Here is a 23,893-nt window from a genome sequence, read left to right on the forward strand (position 1 = left end):
AATTTAGTTGAAAGCAGCACAAAATGTAGTTGTAGTTAGAGATTGTGGTCTCAGTGTTTCTGGTAAGCATTCTGATTCACTGCGGTGGAGTGGAGCCGTCTCCTTGCACACCCTTCTGTGAGGCTGTTCTGTTTTTATGTCACTCTGCGCCCTGTCCTTCCTGTGTGTTATTTTATTAACTCTATTTGTGTCAGTTTTATAATCATAACTTCATGAACAGATCTGTCATCCGACCTCTCATTTTAGGAAATCTGCCTTATATGTCAGTGTAAATCAAACATAGGTTATCATCTAAATAAAAAGTATTTTTAAAGGTGCAAAGGGGATGCTACGAGGAATTTTTGCTGGGACAGAAGGCAGTGCTGTCCTGAGCACTGGAATTCAAAATAATTAACATTGTTTGAAAATTAAAACTATTTGTGTGGCCTGAGCCAGGAACTGCACTTAGGAAACATATGTGCCAACCATACCATACTATATATGGGTTTAACACACTGACTTATATTCAGAGTGTGGGAGGGGAACGAAGGGGCTATTGTAGGCTACTTTAAAAAGCCAAATGATGCTGTTGTCTAAAGTGGCTCATACAGTCTGGACTCTTTTGCATAGAATAGCTCCACCACTAACAGTTCAACTGCAGACTTCTTACGCATGCATGATTGTTCAAGAGCATCCACAGACTGTGCTTCAGGTAGATGGCCCTGCTTTCTGCAGGGGCTGTGCATGTGAGCACAGCTGCAGTGACCTGGTGCTTCCGCCTTCAGATTCATTAAACCCTCACACTAGTGTGCTGAGGCAGTTGTAATAGTTACCCTCCTGGAGAGGAGTCACCAAGGCAGAAACTGGCACAGTTGTTCAGCAGTAATACCAGGATTGACACCAAATCCACCGGGCTGAAAAATCCCCTTTTCCACCACCCTCATGCATACACACTTTCTACAGGACGAAAAATTCTTTCTTCACAAAAACGGGCAGCATGTCACTTATGTCATCTACCTTGACACTTCTGTTTTTATTCCCTAATTTGTAAGCATACAAAGTGTGTGTGTGTGTGTGTGTGTGTGTGTGTGTGTGTGTGTGTGTGTGTCTTTGTATATTTAACTCTGCACTGTAGTTTTTGATGGATGCGTCATGGCTGGCTCACTTTTCCACTCCTCCCTCCCCTGCTCCTCGTGGCACATTTCAGAAGAAGCCTGTGAGGAGGAGGTACGAGCCCTATGGAATGTACTCTGACGATGACGCCAACAGTGACGCCTCCAGCGTGTGCTCCGAGCGCTCGTACGGCTCCAGGAATGGTGGCATCCCCCATTATCTGCGGCAGACTGAAGATGTAGCAGAGGTTCTCAACCACTGTGCGAGTTCCAACTGGTCAGAAAGGAAAGAGGGGCTCCTGGGCCTGCAGAACTTATTGAAGAGCCAAAGAACACTGAGGTGAGGACACGCACCTCGGTCCCCTGTTGGACTCATCAGAGACTTTGAGGTGCCTCTGCCATTATAGAGTCCTTGCAAAGTTCTAGTCACCGGGAAGACATAATGCCTGCCACCCAGATGTCTGAAAACATTAGCGAAGCCATTGTCATCTGTTAGGTTGCTAGGAGGTTTGGTTCCTACAGGTGCACATCTAGGAGCATCCTTTAGATGATGTCCCCGAGGAGCCAGGTCCAGACAGCATCGGTGTTGCTAGGGCTCACTTCTCCCCAGGGCTCCAGGAGAAGCTGCGGCAGGCACAAGTCTGCACGCTCATGTGTACAGTCTCGGCGTCCAAGCAAGTCCGCAGTGAAACAGCGTCCTCAGCAGCAGCCGCATGCTGGCTTTGTGCTGCGGATTTCTTGTACCTTCCTTTGGTGTTTTATAAAACATTTAGAAGCCAAGATTGTATAGACTAAATAAAGGGACGCATCTATAGCAAATTCCATCACATCTCTGTTGCCATGCTATTATTTTATAACTTTTTTGAAATAATAGAGAAATTAGCTAGGTATGATAGTATATGCCTGTAATCTCAGCACTTGGGCATCTGAAGCAGGGGGATCCCTGTCAGTTCAAGGCAACCCTGGACCTACACAGTAAGTTTTAAGCCAGACTAGACTATGGAGTGAGAGCCTATCTCTACCCTTACCTACCCCCATCCTCCCACCCCTTCCATTCCCCCCCTAAAAACAAACAAACAAAACAAAGGAAAAAGGATGGGAGAAAGGATGGAGAATGGAAGATAAATCTGATCACTAATTAAGCCTATTAGCATGGCCTGGGTCTTAAGACCAGTCTGTTAGGCAGATGTGAGTAAAGAACCCGAGAAATACGCTGTGCAACCCTTGAGCATTACTTCAAAGAAAGGCGGGAGTTTTGTCTTTTCTTTATTTGCTTGCTTGCTTGCCTGTTTGGGTTTTGTTTTGATAAATAAATTGTGAGCCTGTATAAGCAGGTTTGTGGCCGTGGATGGAGGACCCCCATGTGGTTCATGAGCACTGCTACATGGCTAGCCGTACCCCTAAGTGTCAGTGTCCAGTCTGCCTCTGTCGGCCGTGCTCACCCCTGCTCCCATGAACCCTTTCTGTCCATGAAGATGCTATGAGAGCTTCTGTCATATCCTCCCAGTACACAGGCACCCTAGTGATACGTCCGACACAACATGAGTATGATTCATCATGGCCGTTGTTGGAGTTTTGTTGATTGGTCCCCTTTCTGCATTCATGGTATTTACTAGATCCCCCACCACCCTCACCCTGCAATGGCTCTTAAGAACCTGCTAGCTCTCATCACCTGAAGGATCTTTGAGGCATCTGGATCTCAGGTGCCTGAAGAAGTGGATTGTTATGGTGTGACCAGAAAGAACAGTTCTTTCCATCCTTGATGTGAAAGCAGACTCAGTTGTGCTTCAAGGATGAGAGAAGGCAGGGGGCACCAGTGTACACGGAGGTTTTCGTGGTCCTAGTGTTAGCCATTTTCTTGTACAGTCCTCAGCCGTGTAGCATAGTGCTTATCCTCAGTTTCCCGGCTGACTGAAAGGCACAAGGATGGCACTGTACTCAGGGAACAGTGCAAGTATGTGGTCCAGTGAGATGCACAGTGGGTGATGGTGCCCAACCCGGCAACCCAGTTCAGTCCACGGGCCCCACGGATAGAAGGAGAGGACTTACCACCACTCTTTGTCCTGTGATCTTTACACACACACACACTCACACATGCTCACACATACTCACACACACTCACACATGCTCACACATGCTCACACACACAGCCTAGCAGGTAGGAAATTGACTTGTGCTGAAGTAAGGGAACTTGGTTCCTACCTGTTCACTTCTGGCAGCACCGAGTACACAGCAGTCAAGTTTGTTCCCTCACCCTAAACTGAGACTGAGACTATGCCTTTGAGAGGCTCAGTCTCATCACCAATTAGGAAAGATAGTTTGAGATAGTTTTTTTTTTAATTGCATAACTAAAGATTAGGTAAAGGGTTTTTAATCTAATATTACTGGTGACATTACTTTTTTGGTTTTTTGGTTTGTTTTTTTTTTTCCCCTGAGACAAGGTTTCTCTGTGTAGCCCTGGCTGTCCTGGAACTCACTCTGTAGACCAGACTGGCCTCGAACTCAGAAATCCGCCTGCCTCTGCCTCCCAGAGTGCTGGGATTACCATGTGCGCCACCACCGCCCGGCTGACATTACATTTTCAACTCACTTATTTCCATTTTTTTTCTCAACTAGTCGAGTAGAATTGAAGAGACTGTGTGAGATTTTCACCCGAATGTTTGCTGACCCGCACAGCAAGGTAACCAGACCTTATGTATATTCTATGTGCATGCCTGTGCAACTGTGCAATACACCCCAGAATTGAGAGAGAATTTCCCAGCAGTCTGCATTAACATCTTCCAAAGTGTAATTATTGGGAACGTACATGATCATCGATTTCAAATTAAGTGTTCCTCAAATAGGGAATGTCATGAAAGGGCAGATCGAGTCTTTCATTCCATTAGCAGGAATTTATGTTTGTCTGCTTTTAGCCAAACAGTGTGCTAGGGTCTAGAATATAATATAGTATATTTTTACAAGTTACAGTAGTGGGAAAATGTATACGGTTACTTTGGTATCTCAGGTAGAATTTATATATTTATATATATTATACACTTATATATTTTAAGTATTTATATTTATATATTAAATACAAAATCTATTTGTTGCCTTTATTACAAAACCAAGTTCAGCTGTTTCTCCTGAAGAACTTGGTAGATGGAGTTCTGCTGGGTAGTACTTCTGCCTTCTGGGACACCAAGCTTTAAGGATTCAATGAAACTCCCGCCTCTCCCCTTTCCCTAATCTTTCTCAGAAACCCCACCAGGGGTAGTGTTGAAAGGGGGCCTCTTTACAAAAGCCCCTTAGATTTAACTATATTTTAAATAAATCGTATTCTTTGGAAAGAGCTAGTAAGGGCTAGTGATATCTAAAGAGTGAGAAACTGGAGAAGTGGGGAGAGAGAGCTGAGGGCTTAAACACCAGAGAGATGCTAGAGTGTGGGATGGAGAGGACCTAAGTGCACTGTGGACAGCATTGCACCTAGTAAAGGTGGTCTCTTTCAAGTCATACTGGGAGAATAAAGCCTGTGGTGGGCGACCAGAGTTCAGCAACTTCCTTTTTTCTTCTTTCCTACTCTTGCTTCCTCATACGAATGTCCTTGTAATAAATATCCATCCACCCACCTATTGATTCATTCATTTACGCAGCAGTTCATCCATTCACTCATCTCCGTCCGTCCGTCCGTCCGTCCACTCACCTACCACCTACCTACTCACCTATCCATTCATCTCTCTGCTTATCTCCATTCATCTGTCCACCCATCTCCCCATCCACCCACTTACCCACCATCATCCATCATTACCACCCATCCATCCATCAGCCTAGCCCTCTATTCATCCATGTACCCACCCTCCGCCCATTCACCCAGTCATTCGGTATTTCTTGAATTCCTTTCATGAGCTAGGGATGTGGAAAAACCAGAGCCCCAGGGCGCCGCTTCTCCCTCGTGTTCATGCAGCAGTAATCACTCCATCACTGTGAGGGCCTGCCAGGAAGGACACCATCAAAGGCATCGATTTCAAACCCCCAAAAGACTGAGTGTAGAGTCCAAACAGATAGCCAAAGACCTTACCATCAAGGTTTTTCTCTGTGGAAGTATTAAGAACAATATAATTTAAACCATAAGTGTAACGTAACTGCTAAGAGTTAGACCATAAGGGATACTATGTTAGATGGTTTCACATTGATGAACTTTCTGTTACCCGTTACCTCTAGATTGCTGATTCAGAAGCAGAATGTGAGGATAAAGAAGGAAATTTGTTTCCATCAGAAGGCTCTTGTCCAGTGAGTTGGAGGTCTCAGTTTAGTTCATATTCTTAGCTGCCTGAGCAAAGCTAGGAATTCCCACCTGTCAGAGCTCGCCGACTTTCTGAGCGGTCACTGGAGACCCTCATGGTGAATAGTTGCTGTGATAGAATTGAGGAGTGTGGGGTGGGTGTCCCAGCGCAGCAGCAGGGTGGGAAGCTTGGTGCCACTTCCTTCCCTGAGACAGGCTCAGGGACACTCCACTCTGTACTGTTGTACCTCGAGTGGCAGCAGTCACCAGAGTGGCACGAGAATTCACGGGTTGACGGTAGCACTTCTGATAACCTTTTTCTTAATATCTGAAACTGGCACACATCACATTACTTGACAAAATTCAATGGTTACAGAAACATGAATAGGGCTTCTACCCCTTGATCCCTGTGATGGTTTGTGTTGAATGCTAGGGAATGAGTCAGAATAGTATACAACCAGGACAAGATACCACCACCACCGTCTCTCTCTCTCTCTCTCTCTCTCTCTCTCTCTCTCTCTCTCTCTCTCTCTCTCTCTCTCTCTCTCTTTCTTTCTTTCTCAGAAAATTCTCCAGGATTAAACTCCAAAACATGTATTTCTCTCTGTACTGACAGTTGCGGGTTTATGGAGGGAGAAGAGGGTATTTTATCAGTTTGTAGCTTTTTCAGGAAAGGAACTGCATGAAACTGGTCTTACTTTGCTGTGGACTAACATGGAATTTGTTTTGTTGCATGGCCTGGTGTGCGGTGGAACTCACAACAGAGAGTAAGTGTCAAGTACGCCGTCCCCAATCCCCTGCCTGTCCCAAGCCCATCCCCACATTCTGCTGAGCATTTGCCTCTCAAGATGTGAGCAGTACTTAACCCGAGCGGCAGGACTGGGCTGGGCCAGCTCGGGCGGGCATTTGGAACCTGAGTGGCAGGACTGGGCTGGGCCAGCTCGGGCGGGCATTTGGAACCTTCTCAGGCTGTGGAGGAGGTCAGGAAGGCAGGGTGTGAGGTGCTTGGTTTCCTCTCGTGCAGGTTTTCAGTATGTTTTTGGAGACCCTCGTGGATTTCATAATCATTCATAAGGATGACTTGCAAGACTGGCTCTTCGTCCTTCTCACACAGCTGCTTAAGAAGATGGGGGCAGACTTACTTGGATCCGTGCAAGCAAAAGTTCAGAAGGCTCTGGATGTCACCAGGTGAGCGCTGCAGTCTTGCCGTGTTACTGCTGTAGGAGTCTTGGCCATCATTTTAGTCCTTTGTTTTGTTTGTTTTTCAAGACAGAATTTCCTAATGGCAGCCTGGCTGTCCTGGAACTCGCTTTGTAGACCAGGCTGGCCTCAAACTCAGGTCCGCCTGCCTCTGCCTCCTGAGTGCTGGGATAACGGCAGCACCAGTAGCTCCGGGCTTGTGGTTTCAGTCTTTCCATGGTTGCCCCTGCTCACATGTCATCTTCAAGTTGATGATATTTTATGAATGCCTATGAAATGTATAGAACTTCAACAATTCCCTTTCTTTTATGTAAAAAAAAAAATAACATTTAGAGAGATTAATATGTAGAATATTTGTTTATATCTTTATGAAGTTCTATTTTAATACTTCAACTTTTTTCTAACTTGCCTCAGAAATTTATCAACATATGATGTAGACATCTTGTTGGACCACAAATGTCTCTAAATTGACAGTTCTGGTGCTAGAGAAGGAGGCTCAGTTGCTGAAGCCCCACACATGCATGAGGACCTGATTTCAGGTCCCAGCATGTTTGCACCTGTAATCCTAGCAGTGGGGAAGTGGGGGTCTCGCTGCTCAGTCAGCCTGACCAAACTGAGGATGAGCCTCCTGACTGAGCGGAAGTCGCTGGCTCGAAGCATTTGATGGCAAATGATAAAGACACCTAATGTTGACTACTTGTCTCCACGTGCTGCTCTTTGTGGGCAGTGTGTGTGTGTGTGTGTGTGTCTGTGTGTGTGTGTGTGTGTCTGTGTGTCTATGCATGTGTATGCGTGTTTGTGTCCAGAAATAATTAATATAGAAGTAACTACTGAATGCACACACATACAGAAATAGACAGTTACTCAGCTCAGAGTTTGAGAATAGCAACCATCTTGGTAGCTCGTCTGGCTGTTACAGTGGCTCAGAAACACTTGGGAACTGTGTTTCTCCACAGAAGCCTGGTGCTTACTGTACAGCTGAGGGGCGTTAGCATGCCTGGACTAGATGTGAATGACCGATATCTGAAAATACTTGGAGTGATCTGGCTGATTTGGTAGAAGACAGAGGACAAAGGGTGATCTCTCAAAAGAACAAGCAAGTGATTCCCAGGCATTCGGAAGCTATTACCACAGCAGTACCTTACACAGAACCGAGGGTTCACAGACTTGGGGTTTTCACAGGGGAAGGTCTCAGGTAACATGGTGTTTTAACAGTGAGAAACAAAAGCCGTGCTGACTTGCCTAAGGTCACAATTGTTACCTATTCTCAACCTCTGAGCTGAGAAACTATTTCTATATATGTGTGTACTTTCCGTAGTTATTTCTGTTTATTGTTTGTTTGTTTGTTTTTTGTTTTTTCTAGATAGGGTTTCTCTGCGTAGCCCTGGCTGTCCTGGAACTCACTTTGTAGACCCAGGCTGGCCTTGAACTCAGAAATCCGCCTGCCTCTGCCTCCCAAGTGCTGGGATTAAAGGCCTGCGCCACCATGCCCGGCTTTGGTAAGAGTCTTAACCTTAGTTGTGCAGATTATTCTGCACTTGCTCCACCAGCGTGAGGACGGGAGAAAGCTCTGGGCTCAGACAGCAGATCCCAGCTCAGTGTTGAAATGATCGAGGGAGAAACGCAGCGTAGGCACACACATGCACCAACCAGAAACAGACCCAAAAAACTTAATCACCAGTAAATTTGGTGCATGTCTATCTAAGACATTCATTTCTCTGCCCAGTCCCTCACTCCCTCAGCGGATAGTATACCTGCTCTCATAGCAAGGTCAGACTGAAGCAGGAGCTGCAGGAAAGGTGCCCTCGGTGCAGTCCCAGTGTGACTCCGTAAATGGCGACACTGAGGTGCGCTGTTCCTGAAGCAGCTCTCTAGCTTCCATTGTGAAAATAGGATGCTCTTAGGCCAGTTCGACTGCTTTGAGGGTCAGGGGAACCCCAAGGCTTTGCCCTGATTGGTAGGTGCTCTACCACTTAGCTTAAACTTACTTTTTATAAGTAATTAGGATTAAAACACCAGGTTGTAATATGTTCCCCTTTACAAACTTTATAGTTTTCTCATGTTATTTCTTCTCATTTCCACTTGTGTCTTGAAACACTTGATAACATTTCTTCCTCAGTTAGAGATTCAAACCTGCATCTTTAGTCCCTTCCTATACCTCTGTAGGAAGAGTCTCTTAGATCTAAGAGATCTGTCACTCACTCCCAGACACTCAACTTTCTTATCTTTCCTTCAAGGAAGATGTCACAGCCCAGTACCTCTGTTATGCAATTTAAACCAGCAGTAGTGATTGCTACACTAAGAATGAAAGGATTGAGTTTCGCTAGCAGAAGCCCACAGGGTCTCTTGGTTGGATCAGGCACGGGCTTAGTCACAGGCTTGAGGCAAGGAAAAGGGCTCCTTGGGCCCGAGGCATCCCTGTGAGTAATAGCTGGGTAGAGAAGTTCCCAGCACAGAGCACTGCACAAGCATTTTTCTGTGGGTCACCTGCACTTACAAGACTGGAGGACACCTGCTTAGCTTCCACAGGGTAAGCTCTAGGTGGCCTAGTACAGATGGAAAGATGGGACCTGAGAGTCACCAGTTCTCCAGTAAGCAGTGTTCAGGAAGGGGAGCGGTGGGAGTAGGAGGCCACCTGCTTGCCTGCATTCTCTGCCTAGCCAGTTTTAAATTAGCCACACTCAGTTTTCCATATAGAAATGTTAATTTAATATTTATATGAACTGAAAAGACTACATATATATATATATACATGTATATATATAAACATGTATGTTTACTTAAAAATATAAATGTACTTTTGTATATATTAATCTGCAGCAGGATTAAACATAAGAACTTGTTTTTATCCTAGGGATTCCTTTCCATTTGATCAACAATTTAACATTTTGATGAGATTTATTGTGGATCAAACTCAAACTCCAAACCTCAAGGTTGGTGTCTGTTCATGTAATTCAACACCTGTTATTTATGGTTGCTTTTCAAGTTCTCTTTTCCCTGTGTGGCTCACCTAGAGATCTGAATAACTAGGAGCATCTCTTCAGCCCTCTGAGAACCTGTTCTCATTTCCCGGGGTCCCAAATGGCTGGTTCCTGTGGTAGGCAGGTGCCTACTGTTAGAATGTGCAAGAATAATTGTGCCATGTTTTACTTCTGCCAACAGCATCAGTTGCGTCCTTGACCAGTGTGCATTAGCTTTGTCACAGTTGACCCTATAATGGGAAAAGCATTCTGATCTCCCAAGATCAATACAGTGTCAGAATATTTTTTCAATAGTGACACTCTCTGAGACAGGTAGAAAGTCACACCTGTAATGACAAGACAACTCAGTCGTGTTACTACACAAAGAACGGAGGCTGTGTGTGCCCATATGTAGTCCGTTCCTTGACCTCTGACTTTGCTTGAGGCTCTCCGGCAGGTCTCTCAGATAGTAGCCTCCTCCTCCTGAGAGCAAAGGCTAATGGGGTGAAGGATGAGCGGGGGTGGGAATTGCCTGTCGGGGCCTGGCCCAGAGTGTGTCACAGAACTGGCTGCAGAGCCGAGCTTGGCCTTCTGGCAGTGGGAAAGCCATTCTCTTTGAGAATCTAGGAGCGTGGATGTGGAATAGACTTGTCGCACGCGTAGACTCCATCGGGGACAGAGGGAAGTTCCCCTTCGTGGTGTGCACTTTTCGGCTGCCTGCCAGCCAAGAATTCTATTCAAAAATTGTGACAGCCGATGCTTAACACTTATGATCATTGGTCTCTCAGGTCAAAGTGGCCATCCTGAAATACATCGAGTCTCTGGCCAGACAGATGGACCCCACAGATTTTGTAAATTCCAGCGAAACAAGACTTGCTGTTTCTAGGATCATAACATGGACTACAGAACCAAAGAGTTCAGACGTGAGAAAGGTATGTTCTCAGAGCTGAAGCAGAACTCCAGGCATTCCTGAGCCAGGCACACACATCCCCCAGAAGTGTGTGCACCGCCCCCCACGCCCACCTAGCTGTGTCGCCACGGCTGTGCAGTTACTGCTTCTCTGTCCTGCTCCGCCCATCTGTAGTCTGATGGACCAAGCTGTGTGATAACAAAGCATTAGTACTAGTGTGCTGGCTGGCGCTGTGCTCTGATGAGGGATGGGCAGATCTGGGCCTCACTGTGGCTGCAAAGTGCCTGGGAGGGAAATGTAGTTGAGATGTTTGCTAAGATATAGCAGACTCCTGACTTTAAAAAGAACCAAATATTTCTGTCACATTCCCCCCCAGACCCAGAACACACCCTCTTTAATCTGGGAAGGATGTGTGTGTCCATGTACACCTGTTGTACTTGCGTGTGGCCAGAGATGAACCTCAAGTATCTTCCTCTGTTTCTCTTCACCTTAGTATTCAGACTGAAGCTCATCAGTTCAGTTAGGTTGACTGAGCAGTGAGCTTCAGGGCTCCTTCTGCCCCTTCTTCTCAGTATTGGAGCAATAGACACAAGTCTCCACGCTTCCCCCACAGGGCTGGAGATAAGCCCTCGGGCCTCCTCTTGTACAGTGACCCATCTCCCCAGCCTCAGAACTCTGATTTTGTTTTTTGAGACGCCCAACAGCAAGCCATTACTTTATTGCTTTGGTAGCTTCCCGGGAATCCAGAGCCCAGACCGCCATTCCCTGGCTAGGTACAGTCCGCGTCACAGAGCAGACTCCAGCGAGTTGGGCTTGGTGGCTGTAGCACTTCCCTTTCTCCTTCTGCCAGTGTTATAGCCCTGCGTGGGTTTCACAAGCGGCATATGGCTGCTGGGCATCATTCAGGAGAACACTTGTCTCAAAAGTGTGAGGACCATCCCCAGAACCCATATTAAAAAAACAAAACAAAAACCCAGACCCTGTGGCAGAGATGGCTACATCATATATCTGCTCTGGGCTGTCTTTGACAGCTTCCCAACAGGGTTCACCACTCTGCTATCCAGGCCTCTTCCCCACCTTCCAACCAGATCACATCTGGTTGTCCAGTCAGGTACTCTACCAATGCCAGGAGGCTGTAATTCTTCCCTGGGAAGTCCTCGTGAGCAGACTATAGCTGCTGTCACTCCTCCAGGCTGAAGTAGTTCAGACATTTCCCTGAGGGACAGTGTCTTAGCCAGGGTTTCTCTTATAAAGGAAAGCTTTTAATTGGGGCCTGCTTGCAGTTTAGAGGCTTAGTTCATTGTCAGCATGGCGGGAAGCATGGCGGCACACAGGCAGATGTGTGTTTGAGGAGGAGCCAAGAGTTCCACATCTGGATCCGCAGGCAGCACGAAGAGAGAGACTGGGCCTCGCTTGAACAGGATGGAACAAGTGCTACAGTCGCCCTTGTGGCACCAAGGCCAGGGCCTTTGCCATCTGAGGTCCTTATTTTTATTCATCTCTAAGCATTTATCAGAAGAAATTCCATTGGCAAATGTAACCAATGAGCCCCTCTGGGATTTAGAAGATGCAGTAGTAGGTGGCGCGAAGGTTTTGTTTGATTTACAAATCAAAAACAGATGTTTCTGTTGTAATTTTCAAATTCACAGGATCACCAAATGTAAGTAAACAGAAGTCTTAGACTAGCAGGTATGAGGCTGTGTTAACTATTTTCCAAGCCAAGCAACTGGATGCTTATGAACACGCTGCTCATGAAAGAGGCGATGGGATCTCAGGGCATGATGCTGCTGTCGCCATCACTTCTGCTGAGCGCCTCCTGATAGGATGCAGATATGGAAGAGCTTACACAACAGCAGGAAGCAGAGAGAAAATGAAGTCCTAATAACACACACTTGAGCACACCCTTGATGGCCTACTTCCCACCAGGAGGATTTCTCTCCCTCTGAGTCTCTCTTCGTAGCCCTACATAATTGGGTCAGGTCAGGCGCACTCTGGTTCCTTTTCCCTTTGTCTCAAAGCTAACCATCTAGGACTTTATGTCTGCGCATCCCTTCCTCCGTGTGACAGTGGTGAGAGGCATATCCATCATCCTCCCAAGTCTCACTTGCTGGAGGGTATAGCTTGGCCTGTTCTTAGGGCCAGCCTTGTATTGCACTTGCAAAGCTCTTCCGTGGCTTGGCAGAAACTTTTCATTGTTATCTGGTAATTCTTTAGCTCTGTAGTAGAGACATTTATGTCTATGTGGGGCCAGAGGTCAACCTCAGGTGTCGTTCCCTCAGGTTCTGTCTGGTTTGAGACAGTCTCTCACTGGCCTGGAGATCTCCATGTAGGCTAGGCTGTCTGGCCTGTGAGTCCCAGGGAACCTCCCCTTTCCGCCTTCCTAATGCCTGGCTGAAGTCTGCTCAGTGTTTGAGAGTGGAGTGAGTTGTGTTCCCACCAGCACGCTAGGCAGCCCATAAGCACTCCAGCTCCCAGGCCATCTGGCACCCTTTTCTGCTGCCTACTGTGGGCAAACACGGCGGACTCTCACACATACCCTCATGTGAATAGAGAAATCTTAACAAAATACAAAGACAAAACGATAAAAATCACGTATCTCCATGCGTACGGATGGTGGTTGTTATGTTACTTACCTGAGGAAAGGGGTCAGGCCAGCACACATGTGCAGGTCAGTACGCAGCTTCTGAGTCAGTTCCTTCTTTTCACCCTGGGAGTCCTGGTCACCAAATTCAAGTCATCAGGCTTCATGCCAGCCTTTACCCACTGAGCCCATCTCAGTGGTCCCATCTCACTGGTTTTTCTGTGTGTTCTGGGGCTTGATAGGAAGTCCTCATACTTGTGTGTAAGTACTCTTTACCAAACGAACTATATCCCCAGCCCTAGACTTTTTACAAAGTATTAACTTCCTTTTGACTGCTCTGCAGATTGTGATGCAGTTTGTCTACTTAAGTAGTATGCCTGTACCTTCCAGACACACTGCGCTGTCTTTAACCATCGACGTGTTTGGCCCTGTGGGCACAAGGCTTCGTGGGGAAGCCTCACTGTTAGATCAAGTAGACGCATTAAGACAGTTTTCCAGTATGTGGTCTTTGGAAATGATGCCCTTTAGGCCACAATAGCTTACTACTCCCCAGGCATGGAGTCACTTTATGTCAGTGCCGCCCTGTTAGGCGGCCATCCACTGGCATTTGTGAACACGGTTGCTGTTGTGAGTGGCGTGGCCTGCACAGAATGCGAGGTGTATGTGAAGCATCTTCTGAATGAGGATAGCACCAAAACAAAAGATGGGTAGCATGAGGCGCCATCTGTGTTCTACAGCTCACTGCTCGGCCAGTGAGCCGCACGTCTAGGCAGAGCTCTGCTGCCCCAGCTCCCTGGTATTGGGGTTACAGACACACAACAGTAAAGAGCTGCTACATGGATGCTGGCACTCTGCACTCGAGTGCCCGTGCTTGCTGGCCAGCTTTGTGCTGAGTGACCACTCCCCCAGCCTGGAAAAGGCGCCTTGAATGAACGCTTTTAGACATTTTTTTAAATTTATTTTTTATTGTATGTGTTGAAATGGGGCGCCATTTTAACCTAGTCCTGAGTTCACTCTGGCTGAGGATGCCCTTCAACTACTTTTTAACAAAAAGATTTTAAAATTTTTATGTGCTTGGGTATTTTGCCTGCATTTACGTCTGTGTAGCATGTTTGTGCCTGGTGCCCTAAAACTGGAGTTCTAGAGGCTGTGAGTCTCCGTGTGGGTGCCGGGCACCAAGTGCTGGTCCTCTGTGAGAGGAGCGAGTGTTCCTGGTCACTGAGCCAGCTCAGTGGCCCTGTTATTATTTGTAACTGGTGTTTGTCATGTGGGCGTGAGCATGTCTGGGAGATCAGAAAAAGCTGTCACCCTGCAGCTGGAATTCCCGTTTTCAGCCTCTGCTTGGTCCTCTGCCAGAAGACCATGTACTCTTAATACCCTGCCCTGTCCCCATGTCCTTGAGCCTCTAGTCCTCCAGCCTTGCCTTCCCACGTGCTGAGACTGCAGGCCTGTGCCACTGCGTGCAGCTTGTGTGCTTCTGGGGATCACATCTGCCTTACATTATTTTGGGAATCAAACCCCGGGCCACATGTGTGCTGGGCAAGCAGCTCATCAGCTGAACCCCGCCCATAGCCCTTTGGAAGCATTTTAACCTAATATAGGCAAGAGAGTCCAGACTCATTAACTTCCAATATGTTTAATATTTCCTTTGTTTCATTCTTAGCTCCATTTTTAGAGATGTTTCACTCTACAAAGAGAAGGGAGTTTTAGTATTTAAGGTATTTTTTCAAAACCAAAAGCCAACTCACAGCATTCAAAGGGTATTGCCTACCAGACTGGCCGTGGAAGCCTCCCAGAGGTACCGACTACTTCAACACTGACCTTTTCCTTCTGTTAGTGTGCCAGCCAGGTGTCAGTGGTAGCCGCGCTTTCCCAGTGCACTGTGTTTGGTGGAAAGTAACACAGACTGTTACCTCGGAACAAGCTGCTTGCCTGGCCGCCTTCTGGCTTCTGCCGTGCAGCTGGGCAGGGCATTTAATCAAGAGTTTCTTGTCTTTGAGAGGCTAATGCTTAGCTGGGCAGTCGAGGGCAGCCTTGATTACAGTAGGAAAAAGATCCTCTTACTCTTTTGCTATTGTCCAAGGGTTGTTTGGGATTCGTTGCTGTTGAGGACCAAGCTCTTTCCAGCACTTAGGGAGTCATGTTATCTCTTGAAAGGCCATCTAATAAAGGCAATAGAATTTTTCCCGTTAAATTTGTTTGTGTCTTGTGTGTGAGTGTGTGCATATGTGATGCTGGAGCTCAGATCCAGGGCCTTGAAATGCTGGCAAGGCTCTCTACTCCTGTATCTCCAGCCCTTAGCTTTTTGAGACAGGGTTTCATGAAGCTCTCGTTAGCTGGGAATGTGTGATCTCCTGCCTCGTTTCTCAGTGCTGGGTTAGGTGTGAACCTCTATGTCCAGCCATAGGATTTAATTGTGTGTTCCTCCTTAACAATTCTACATGCTGTATGTCTGCTTATTTTATGTGATTCTCTCTGTCAAATGTCAAAGCTGGTGTCACTTTTCAGTGGGCTAGCCAGTGCTAGCTCACAAGTACTTGGTGATTCCTTGGCTTCCACAAGTTTTGAGAAATGTGAGCAATGAAGGCATGGCAAAGAAACCCAGGAAGGCTGTGGGCACGTGCAGAGAAGGAGGCAGACGGGCTCTGGAGGGGGAATGTCTAAATGACTTAAGAGCAAGATGGCCCAGAGGGTAAAGGCTCTTGCTGCCAATCCTGACAAACTGGGTTTGGGTCACAAAATCCACATGGTAGAAGAGGAGAAATGACTTCCAAATTGTCTTCTGGTCCCCACGTAATGTTGTAGTACATGTGCACCCCACCACACACATACACACATGCATGTAAACTTAAAGAGTGAGTGAGTGTGTGTGTGTGTGTGTGTGTGTGTGTAGGCAGCACAGCCTAATCTAAAACTAAGAGTTGACTGTGAACTTAACCAAGACTGTTTCTCATGTCTCACTTCGACCTCTGATTGCCCTTCATATCACAGGAAGCAAGCTTTCTCCTCCATGAAGGATTGTGATTAACTAAGACACCCAGCAAAGGTCTGGGTGCTGAGGTCTCAGTGTCCTCAGCCTTGAGGAAGCTTGCTTCCCTCTGAGCCAGCAGAAGCCTCGGCTGACCTTCTCCTCTCTAACACACCCTCTCCTCTTCTGCTCACCAGTCCCAGCGGCAGCGTAGTCGAGCAGGGGAGGATGTCCCTGGTAGGTCAGTTCCCACCTGCTCTGGGCCTGGAGAAGGAAACTTGGAAGAAAGTTGTAAACAGGTAGATGGAGCCCATATACTAACCCCAAGCACACCCTCTGTCACCTTCACATTGTCCATCCCAGCCACCCCTGTGAGGCCACTGAGAATTACCATTAATATGATGGCATGCAACTCTGTGTGCCTGTCTTGATGTTGGCGTCCTGATTAACCACCTTCCCAGTAAATGGTTTCTAAGTGTAGCTCACTACCGTATTAAATAGAATAGCCAGGGGAGTATCATAAATATCCAGGACTCAGGCAGACACCTTCACCCGAGCTGGGGCCCAGCGCCCCTGGGTCAGGGTGCAGCTGCCATGCAGAGGAGGTGGGGACAAGAAGACGCTGGGGATGCTGAGCCAGCAGGCCTAGTCTGCTCTGCAGGCTCCTGTCCACTGAGCGACGCTGTCCAAAAAACAAGGTGGGAACACCCGAGAAACAACCTGCCGCTTGTCTTCTGGCCTTCACGTGCACACACATACACACACACATGCACACACATACACACACACACAGTTTTTTTCCTAAGGACCTTGTTTTCAGTGGGTTTGTAAAGCAAGTTTACAGTTCTCAGTAAATTAGAAACTTTGTGTCCTCCCGTTTTCCCACACCAGAACTCTTTACAATTGAGTAGTATCAACTCTGAAATATATATATATCAAGGTTTAATTTATGTCCTGCCTGCTTGGAAGGAGTCCTTTCTTTTGTAAGGCGTACAGCCACTCGGCAGATGATGGTCCTAGGAGTTCTCAGCAGACAGTAAGCTTTGAAGAACCTTCTACCTACCCCTGAATTCTGCTGGAAAGGAACAAATGAGGATCGCTCGGGCTGGAGAGACAGCTCAGAGGTTAAGACCTCTGTCAGAGATCTTGAGTTCAGTTTCCAGCAACCACATGGTGCTCACAACCATCCGTAATGAGATCCAATGCCCTTTTCTAGTATGTCCGATGGCTACAGTGTACTGATAGAAATAAAATATATGAATCTTTAAAAAAGAAAAATGAGAATCACAGATTCCATTTGACCCTGAAATTACCAGGCCATAACAACTTCTAAATTGTCCACTAGAAAAAGTTAGCAAGGGGCTGTGGAGATGCTTCAGTGGGCAAAGGGATTGTGTAATTGTGAGGGCCTGAGTTTAGATCCCCAGCCCCGGTGTGAAAAAGCATGGCAGGACACGCATGAAATGGCAGAGGAGCAGAGGCAAGCGGGTCTGGTCCCCAGAACTCACTGGCCAGCCGCCTAACCAGATCAGTGGCTGCCTTCATTTAGGTGAGAGAGAACAAACAGTGTCGGCCTCTAGTTTCCATAAATGTATGCTACATACAGGCACTTGCACATGCACGAACACACACAGCATGCACGCTCACACAAGAGAGAAGGAATACTTGGAAGATTTTCCGGGCTACTTTAGCGGTCTGGCTGTAGTAGAGGCAGTGCAGGGGCAGTGTGAGTATGTTGTGTGCCCTTTCTACTTTCCGAGTTAGTAAGCATGAATTATATCCCATGTTTTCACAAATGCTCTTTAAGTGGTTTAGTATGTGAAAGTGACCTTTTTGTTAGTTTTTGAGATGGAATATTGCTGTCTAACTTGACTGCTTGGTTTCTAGATGGTGCTAGTCTTGAATTTGTAGAGCTCCTCTGGCTTCTGTCTCCTAGGTGCTGGATAGAATTATCCTCCAATGTAATCATCTTGATAGTAACGGCAGATAGAATCTCACTTTCTCACTTGTGTGGATTCCAGTATTTTCAGTTCTCACTAAATCACAGGGTTTAGGGCCATAGCAGTCTTGTTGTCAAAGTTTGATTTGAAATCTTTTTAAAAGTATATTCTCATATTATGTTTTTAATTTCTGAAGTTTTGATCTCAGATAAAGACTATATTTTGTAACCATCTTTAAGCCAAAGTTTGACTTTTGAGGACTGGAGAGTGAGTGACTCAACAGGTAAGCGCACACACTTGCTGCGCTGGCAGAGGACCAGAGAGCAGTTTCTAAGGACAATATCAGGTAGCTCACAATTGCCTATACCTCAGCTCCAGGAGATACAAAAGCCTTCTTCTGACTTCTATAGGCATATGCATATATGTGCTCATGTACATACACACACACACAGACACACACACACACACACACACACACACACTTAAAGTAAAAGGGGCTGGAGAAATAACTCAGCAGTTGAGAGCACTTAACTGCTGTTGCAGACTGTAGTTTAGTACCCACATTAGGTGGATCACAACTGCCTGTAATTCCTGCCCCACAGGATCTGACACCCTCTTCTGGCCTCTGTAGGTACACATACATGTATGCGCACAGCATGCGTATACACACATTCACACACTCACTAAATTCACACATGTGTGTTTTAAATTTAGCATTGGAATTATTTGAAAAAGCCCAATGTGTTAGAATTTAAAGGTCTTACTGTGTGCTTTCCTGAGATAAATGTAAATCTTATTAAATGGCCAAGAATGTGTATATTGTCAAGGGCTTCAAGCCTATTGCTCTTAAAAGATGCTATTTTTCATTAGTATCATGAAAAACGTCAAGTTAGTTTGAGGTGTTACATGTGCATTATTCTGGGAGGAAATATGGTCTCTTAAAGACAGTGGCACATTCCATGATGACGATAGACTGTCCCAGAATGCAGTAAGTGGAACACTTGCCCAGCATGCCCTTGTTCGTCCACAGCTCCTCGTAGTATGGCATGGTAGTGCACAGCACTGCGCACACGTGAAGTCTCTGCATCGTTACTGCAGTGGCGTGGCGGCACACTTGTGTTTTCCCATGCTGAAACTCCTGTCCCCTGCCTGCCTCTCCTCGCTGTGTGATTTCCCTGCATGTGTGTGGAGTTTCCCTAACATCTCATGAACAATTTTTAACAGTACAGATTTATTTGCACAATGTTTGAAGTTGGTTTTGTTACACAAATCACCTAACAGTACCTTCATTTGTTTGAAACAGATTGTTTTGTATGGTGCTTAAATCAGGAAAGTATGTTTTATCATAGTACATCATCAGTAAGGATGTTCCCTGGGTGTGGTTACAAGCATGCCTGCCACCTAGGGCCGGGGCAGAGAAGCTGATAAAAAGTCTGGTAATTGAAGGTGACTATAGGAGAGGAAATGGTATCTGGTGTTTTTCTAAATGAATGCTTTTTTTATTCCACAAAGAATATTCTTAGTTTTTAATTTGACCCTGTATCATAGAAAATATTCCAAATACTTTACTGCAATCCTAAATATTATAGTCTCTGAAAAGATGAGTTATAATATTCAGTTAAAATAAAAATGAAATAGAAACTAGAAATAGTTTTGCATAATATTCTCTTTTTTTCTCTTGACTCTTAGAAATTAGTCAGAAATGGCAATTGGAATTTACCAGAAGTATCTTTCAGCTTAATTTGAGTTTTTTTTCTTTGTTGTTAAGACGATTCTCTCTCTGCTCACTTGGCTGGCCTGGACCACACTGTGTAGACCAGGTTGCAGGTACTCGGAGACTGGCTTTTGTCTCTGCCTCTGGAGTGCAGAGATAAAAGTCATGGGCCACCACACCCAGCTTCAGCCTTTCTAAGTCAGCCTCCTCACTAAATCTGCGTCTTTGGGTTTTTAAGCTCAGACTCCCTATGGCTAAGTCACAGCCTTAGGAGCACAGTGCCTGAGGGAAAGTCCCAGTCTCTTGTTTTTGATTGCTTTCCCTTGGGCGCCATCACTGCAAGTGTCCCGGTGTTATTACTCAGTTAATGAAATACTTTCCCAAAGGTAACAGAATGTGCTTTTTGTCTGTCTCAAGACGTATCCAGTTTGTTTCCCCTAAGTCTTTGTTCTGCTTCTTAGACATAAAAGAAAAGATTTTTCATGTGTATTTAAAATTTCTAATTTAGTCAAGTGCAGTGTGGTAGAATGTCCCAAGACAAACCTAACAGTGGTTTGTCTGGAAACTTCCTCTTCCCAGGGTGCACTGCTAGCTTGTCCACTTCTCACTAGAGTGAGAACAATCTTAAGCATTTAATATTTTTATTATTATATAATGTGACATCATTAATATTATTCTATTTGCCAGCTTCCTTCCTCTTGCTAGACGAAGAAGGAAATATGTCATCCCAGGGCAGGGCATTAGAACAGAAGCAAGGACTATTCCAGATTACAGTCAGGCTGTCGTGCCTGAGGCTCGCCTTTCAACGCGGTGCTGTGAAGTCCGTGGTGGCGTGGTGCGCACTCTTCACTTAGCCATGCCTTCTCTTTCTAGGCAGCACAGATTGTGCTCATCTCTCTGTTTGAACTGAACACTCCTGAATTTACCATGTTACTTGGTGCCTTGCCAAAAACATTCCAGGATGGTGCCACCAAACTCCTGCATAACCACCTCAAGAACGCCAGTAACACCGGTGTGGTGAGTGCCCTGCTCATGGTTTGGTCATGACCTCCAAGTGACCCTCACCAGCCACCAGGCTGAGGGACAGCCAGCTTCCTTGTCCTCCTTGAACAAGCTTTGAGCCTGTGAGGCTGGGGTCTTTCCTGATCCTGGCTTATGCTCCAGAAGTAAATGGGCTTGGTGCTCCTGTGGGTAAGGTTGTCAAGTCAAATATTTGCCAAGTTGTTTTATTCTTCATTGTTTGAATCTTAGTTATTTTATTCCTGTGGTGAAGAATAGCTTAATCATTATCACTTAGCAGAACTGTTATTAGTTCCTTTCCCATTGCACTGACTAGAGGAACTGAAGAGAGGATGTGCCATGACACATCTCCAGTGTGGCTCAGTCATCGTGACAGGGAGGACAGTGGCAGGAGTGTGGGGCGGCCAGTCACACTGCATCTACAGCTGAGGAGCCTAGAGGAGCGGCCGCTCACTCTCAGGCTAACCCGTGGCATGACACTGCTGGAATTCAGGGTGGGTCTTCCCACCTTAATTAATCCAATCTTGAAAGTATGTTTACAACTTGTCCAGTGATTGGTCTCTGGATTTTGTAGATTGCGTAGTATTAGCCACCATAAACTGACAGTGGCCATTAAGCTCCAAGAATTCCTGCAGAGCAGTTATCCATTGAAGTTTAGGGTTGGGTGAGACGGGGCTGTCTTTGTGGACAGATTCCGCCCATTTGCACTTGGGTTAAGAGACAAAGTGCTTGGACTTTCTAGTAAACCTTTGGATAATGGTGCCTACACTCCTTTGCCCCAGGGATCTCCAAGCAATACAATTGGCCGGACCCCTTCCCGACACCCCAGCAGCAGAACCAGCCCCCTGACCTCACCCACCAACTGTTCCCATGGGGGACTATCTCCAAGGTAAGCTCATTCCACAGAAGTGACAAATGAAAGTGCCCCATCTTTTGCAGCCTGTGTAGACACAAGTTGGAAAGCAGAGGCTAGGACTGGTGTGGTCCCTCCTCCTTCCACTTGTAACTGCAGTCTTTGGTGGTTAACTCCTGCCCCACAGTGAATAGTTTGTGCTCCGTGTTCTCTGTAGTTCTGCTAGCTCTAAACACTGAGCCAAGTACCTCATAGATTTAAACACTGAGGGTCACATGATGTCCTCTGAAACAGAGAGAACCACAATGGCATTATTGAGCTAGCAATAGACCCTTTAGAGTCAGCACCCAGCCTGGGGTAGTTTTCCAGTCAGGTTCCACTGCAGACCTGCCCATGTCCTGTTTAAAGCAGGTGCTGCCCTGCAAAGACAGGGGCTGGGGCCTGAGCGTCATGGAGTTCCGCGAGTACTGACTCCTGGGGCCTAACTTCTTACTTGTCAGTTTTATTTTTGTTTTTGAGCTGTCTGCTAAGTAGTCCTGGTTGGCCTGGAACTTTCCATATACATCTTGCCTCAGCCTCTAGGCTCCTGAGATGGCAGTCATATGCCATGCCCAACAGTGGGGTGACTACACAGAACAGGTGTCTCAAGGCTTGTTAGACCTCAGTGTGGTGGCTCTACGAAGCCACAATACATTCTAGACCAGCAAGGACCTCAAGTGCTATGTTTTATCTATGAGTAGTCAAGGTCTTTGGGCTATGAAAACATGCCAAATATACTCTTTCCTGGTAAAGGCCTCCATCAGCTGAAAAGATGTCCATGTTTATTCTTGTTTTCACCTTTTGTTTTGGTGTTTTCATTTTGATACAGTTGGTATTCATTTTGATACAGTGTCTCATTTAGTCCAGGCTGACTCAAACTATGTAGTAGAGGATAACATTGAACTCAAAATCCTATGCCTTCACTCCCTGTCTCCACCCCACCCCCAGTGCTGGGAATTACCAAGCCTAGCACACCAGTGCTTTTAAATAGAACTGTGTGTGGATTCCTTTCTTCCCACTGGTGTCCTCTTCAGACGCTGCTTATGCTATCAGTATCATGGAACAAAGAAAATCTGTACTTGGGGAAAGCACCTTGCTGTCTTTGATTGCTTTGTATGTGCTGTATTATCGAGTAATATCTATAATATCAGCTCCATACTGGATCTGTAGTATTAAGTCTGATGTTGTCAGACAGATTCATTCTGTTGTCAGGGTTGCAGATGTCAGAATCAGCTAGACACTGATGAGAGCCCCGCCCGCCCTGCCCTGCCCTCCCGTGACCGAGTGCTAAGATTGCTGAGGTGCATGGTTGAGTGACCAGGGTGCAGTGCAGACAGTGAAGACTTTATGGAAAATGAATGTTTAGTATTCTTAATTAGGAAGCCTGTTCTTCCATAATGTGCAGTTCATATATCTTTCAGCTATCGAATTGTTAGGTAATAAGAAAACAGAATACCTCAAATTAAGTATTTTACTACTTTCATACTAGGTTTAAAATGGCTAGAAATTAATCTTTGCAGGTCTCCAAATCATTAAAAATGTTCAATAATCCCCACCCCCACCCCACCCCCCCCAGACGGGGTCTCTCGATGTGGCCCTGGCTATCCTGGAACTCACTCTGTAGTCCAGGCTGCCTTGAACTCAGAAATCCACCTGCCTCTGCCTTCCACGTGCTGGGAGTGCTGGGAGTGCTGGGATTAAAGGCGTGCACTGCCACCACCCGGTTTAGCTTGTTCATTAATTCTTAACTGTAGGTTTTTGTTTTGTTTTGTTTTTAACTCTCGGGTGAAAGAAATGAAGAGATTTATTTTCAATATTGAAAGTTCTGGCTGTGGCCAGAATATATTTTCTCATGGTCATGTCCTCTTTAGTGAATTACTCAGTTAATGTAATTTCAGGTTAAACACAAGAGTTGAGTAGCTTGCATGTTCTCAAGGGGTGATAAACGTTACCTCTGCCATGTTTCTAAGCCATACATGTCCTTGAGGCATGATCTTGACTCTCACCTTTTATTTTGAAAGGGAAAATAGAAGGCCAGCCATTTGTGGGGTTTTTTTTGTTTTGTTTTGTTTGTTTGTTTGTTTTAGTTCTCTACATCAAGATGAACTTGGATTTTTAATCCAGAAGTTCTGTAATTTGATCACTGTTTAAAGGTAGTAATAGCTCTGATGTGATGGTGGCTTTAGATTTCCCTGATGAAAAAGCTCGTTTCTTCAACCCAGTAGTCTCAGAGCTGTCTACATGCTAACGCTTTGTAGACTGTGTCATTACTGATTGGCATGTGAGAGAGGGGTGGCTGCCAGCCATTCCCAGCTAATGCGCAAGTGTGGCACAGTGTCTGGGTGGGGATTATCATTTA

General features: G+C 46.0%; 1 protein-coding gene across 1 annotated transcript in view; it reads left to right on the plus strand.

Annotated features, from left to right (window-relative positions):
* Positions 1-23,893, plus strand: part of Clasp1 (cytoplasmic linker associated protein 1) — a 230,916-nt gene that overhangs the window by 166,067 nt on the left and 40,956 nt on the right. Inside the window, exons 24-31 of the mRNA XM_052201268.1 lie at positions 1,187-1,431; positions 3,708-3,771; positions 5,989-5,991; positions 6,374-6,537; positions 9,404-9,482; positions 10,298-10,441; positions 20,496-20,639; positions 21,425-21,531. Coding sequence (XP_052057228.1) covers positions 1,187-1,431; positions 3,708-3,771; positions 5,989-5,991; positions 6,374-6,537; positions 9,404-9,482; positions 10,298-10,441; positions 20,496-20,639; positions 21,425-21,531 — 950 coding nt within the window. The remainder of the gene's footprint in view (positions 1-1,186; positions 1,432-3,707; positions 3,772-5,988; positions 5,992-6,373; positions 6,538-9,403; positions 9,483-10,297; positions 10,442-20,495; positions 20,640-21,424; positions 21,532-23,893) is intronic.

The sequence above is a fragment of the Apodemus sylvaticus genome, chromosome 12, assembly GCF_947179515.1.
Source record: "Apodemus sylvaticus chromosome 12, mApoSyl1.1, whole genome shotgun sequence".
Lineage (NCBI taxonomy): Eukaryota > Metazoa > Chordata > Mammalia > Rodentia > Muridae > Apodemus > Apodemus sylvaticus.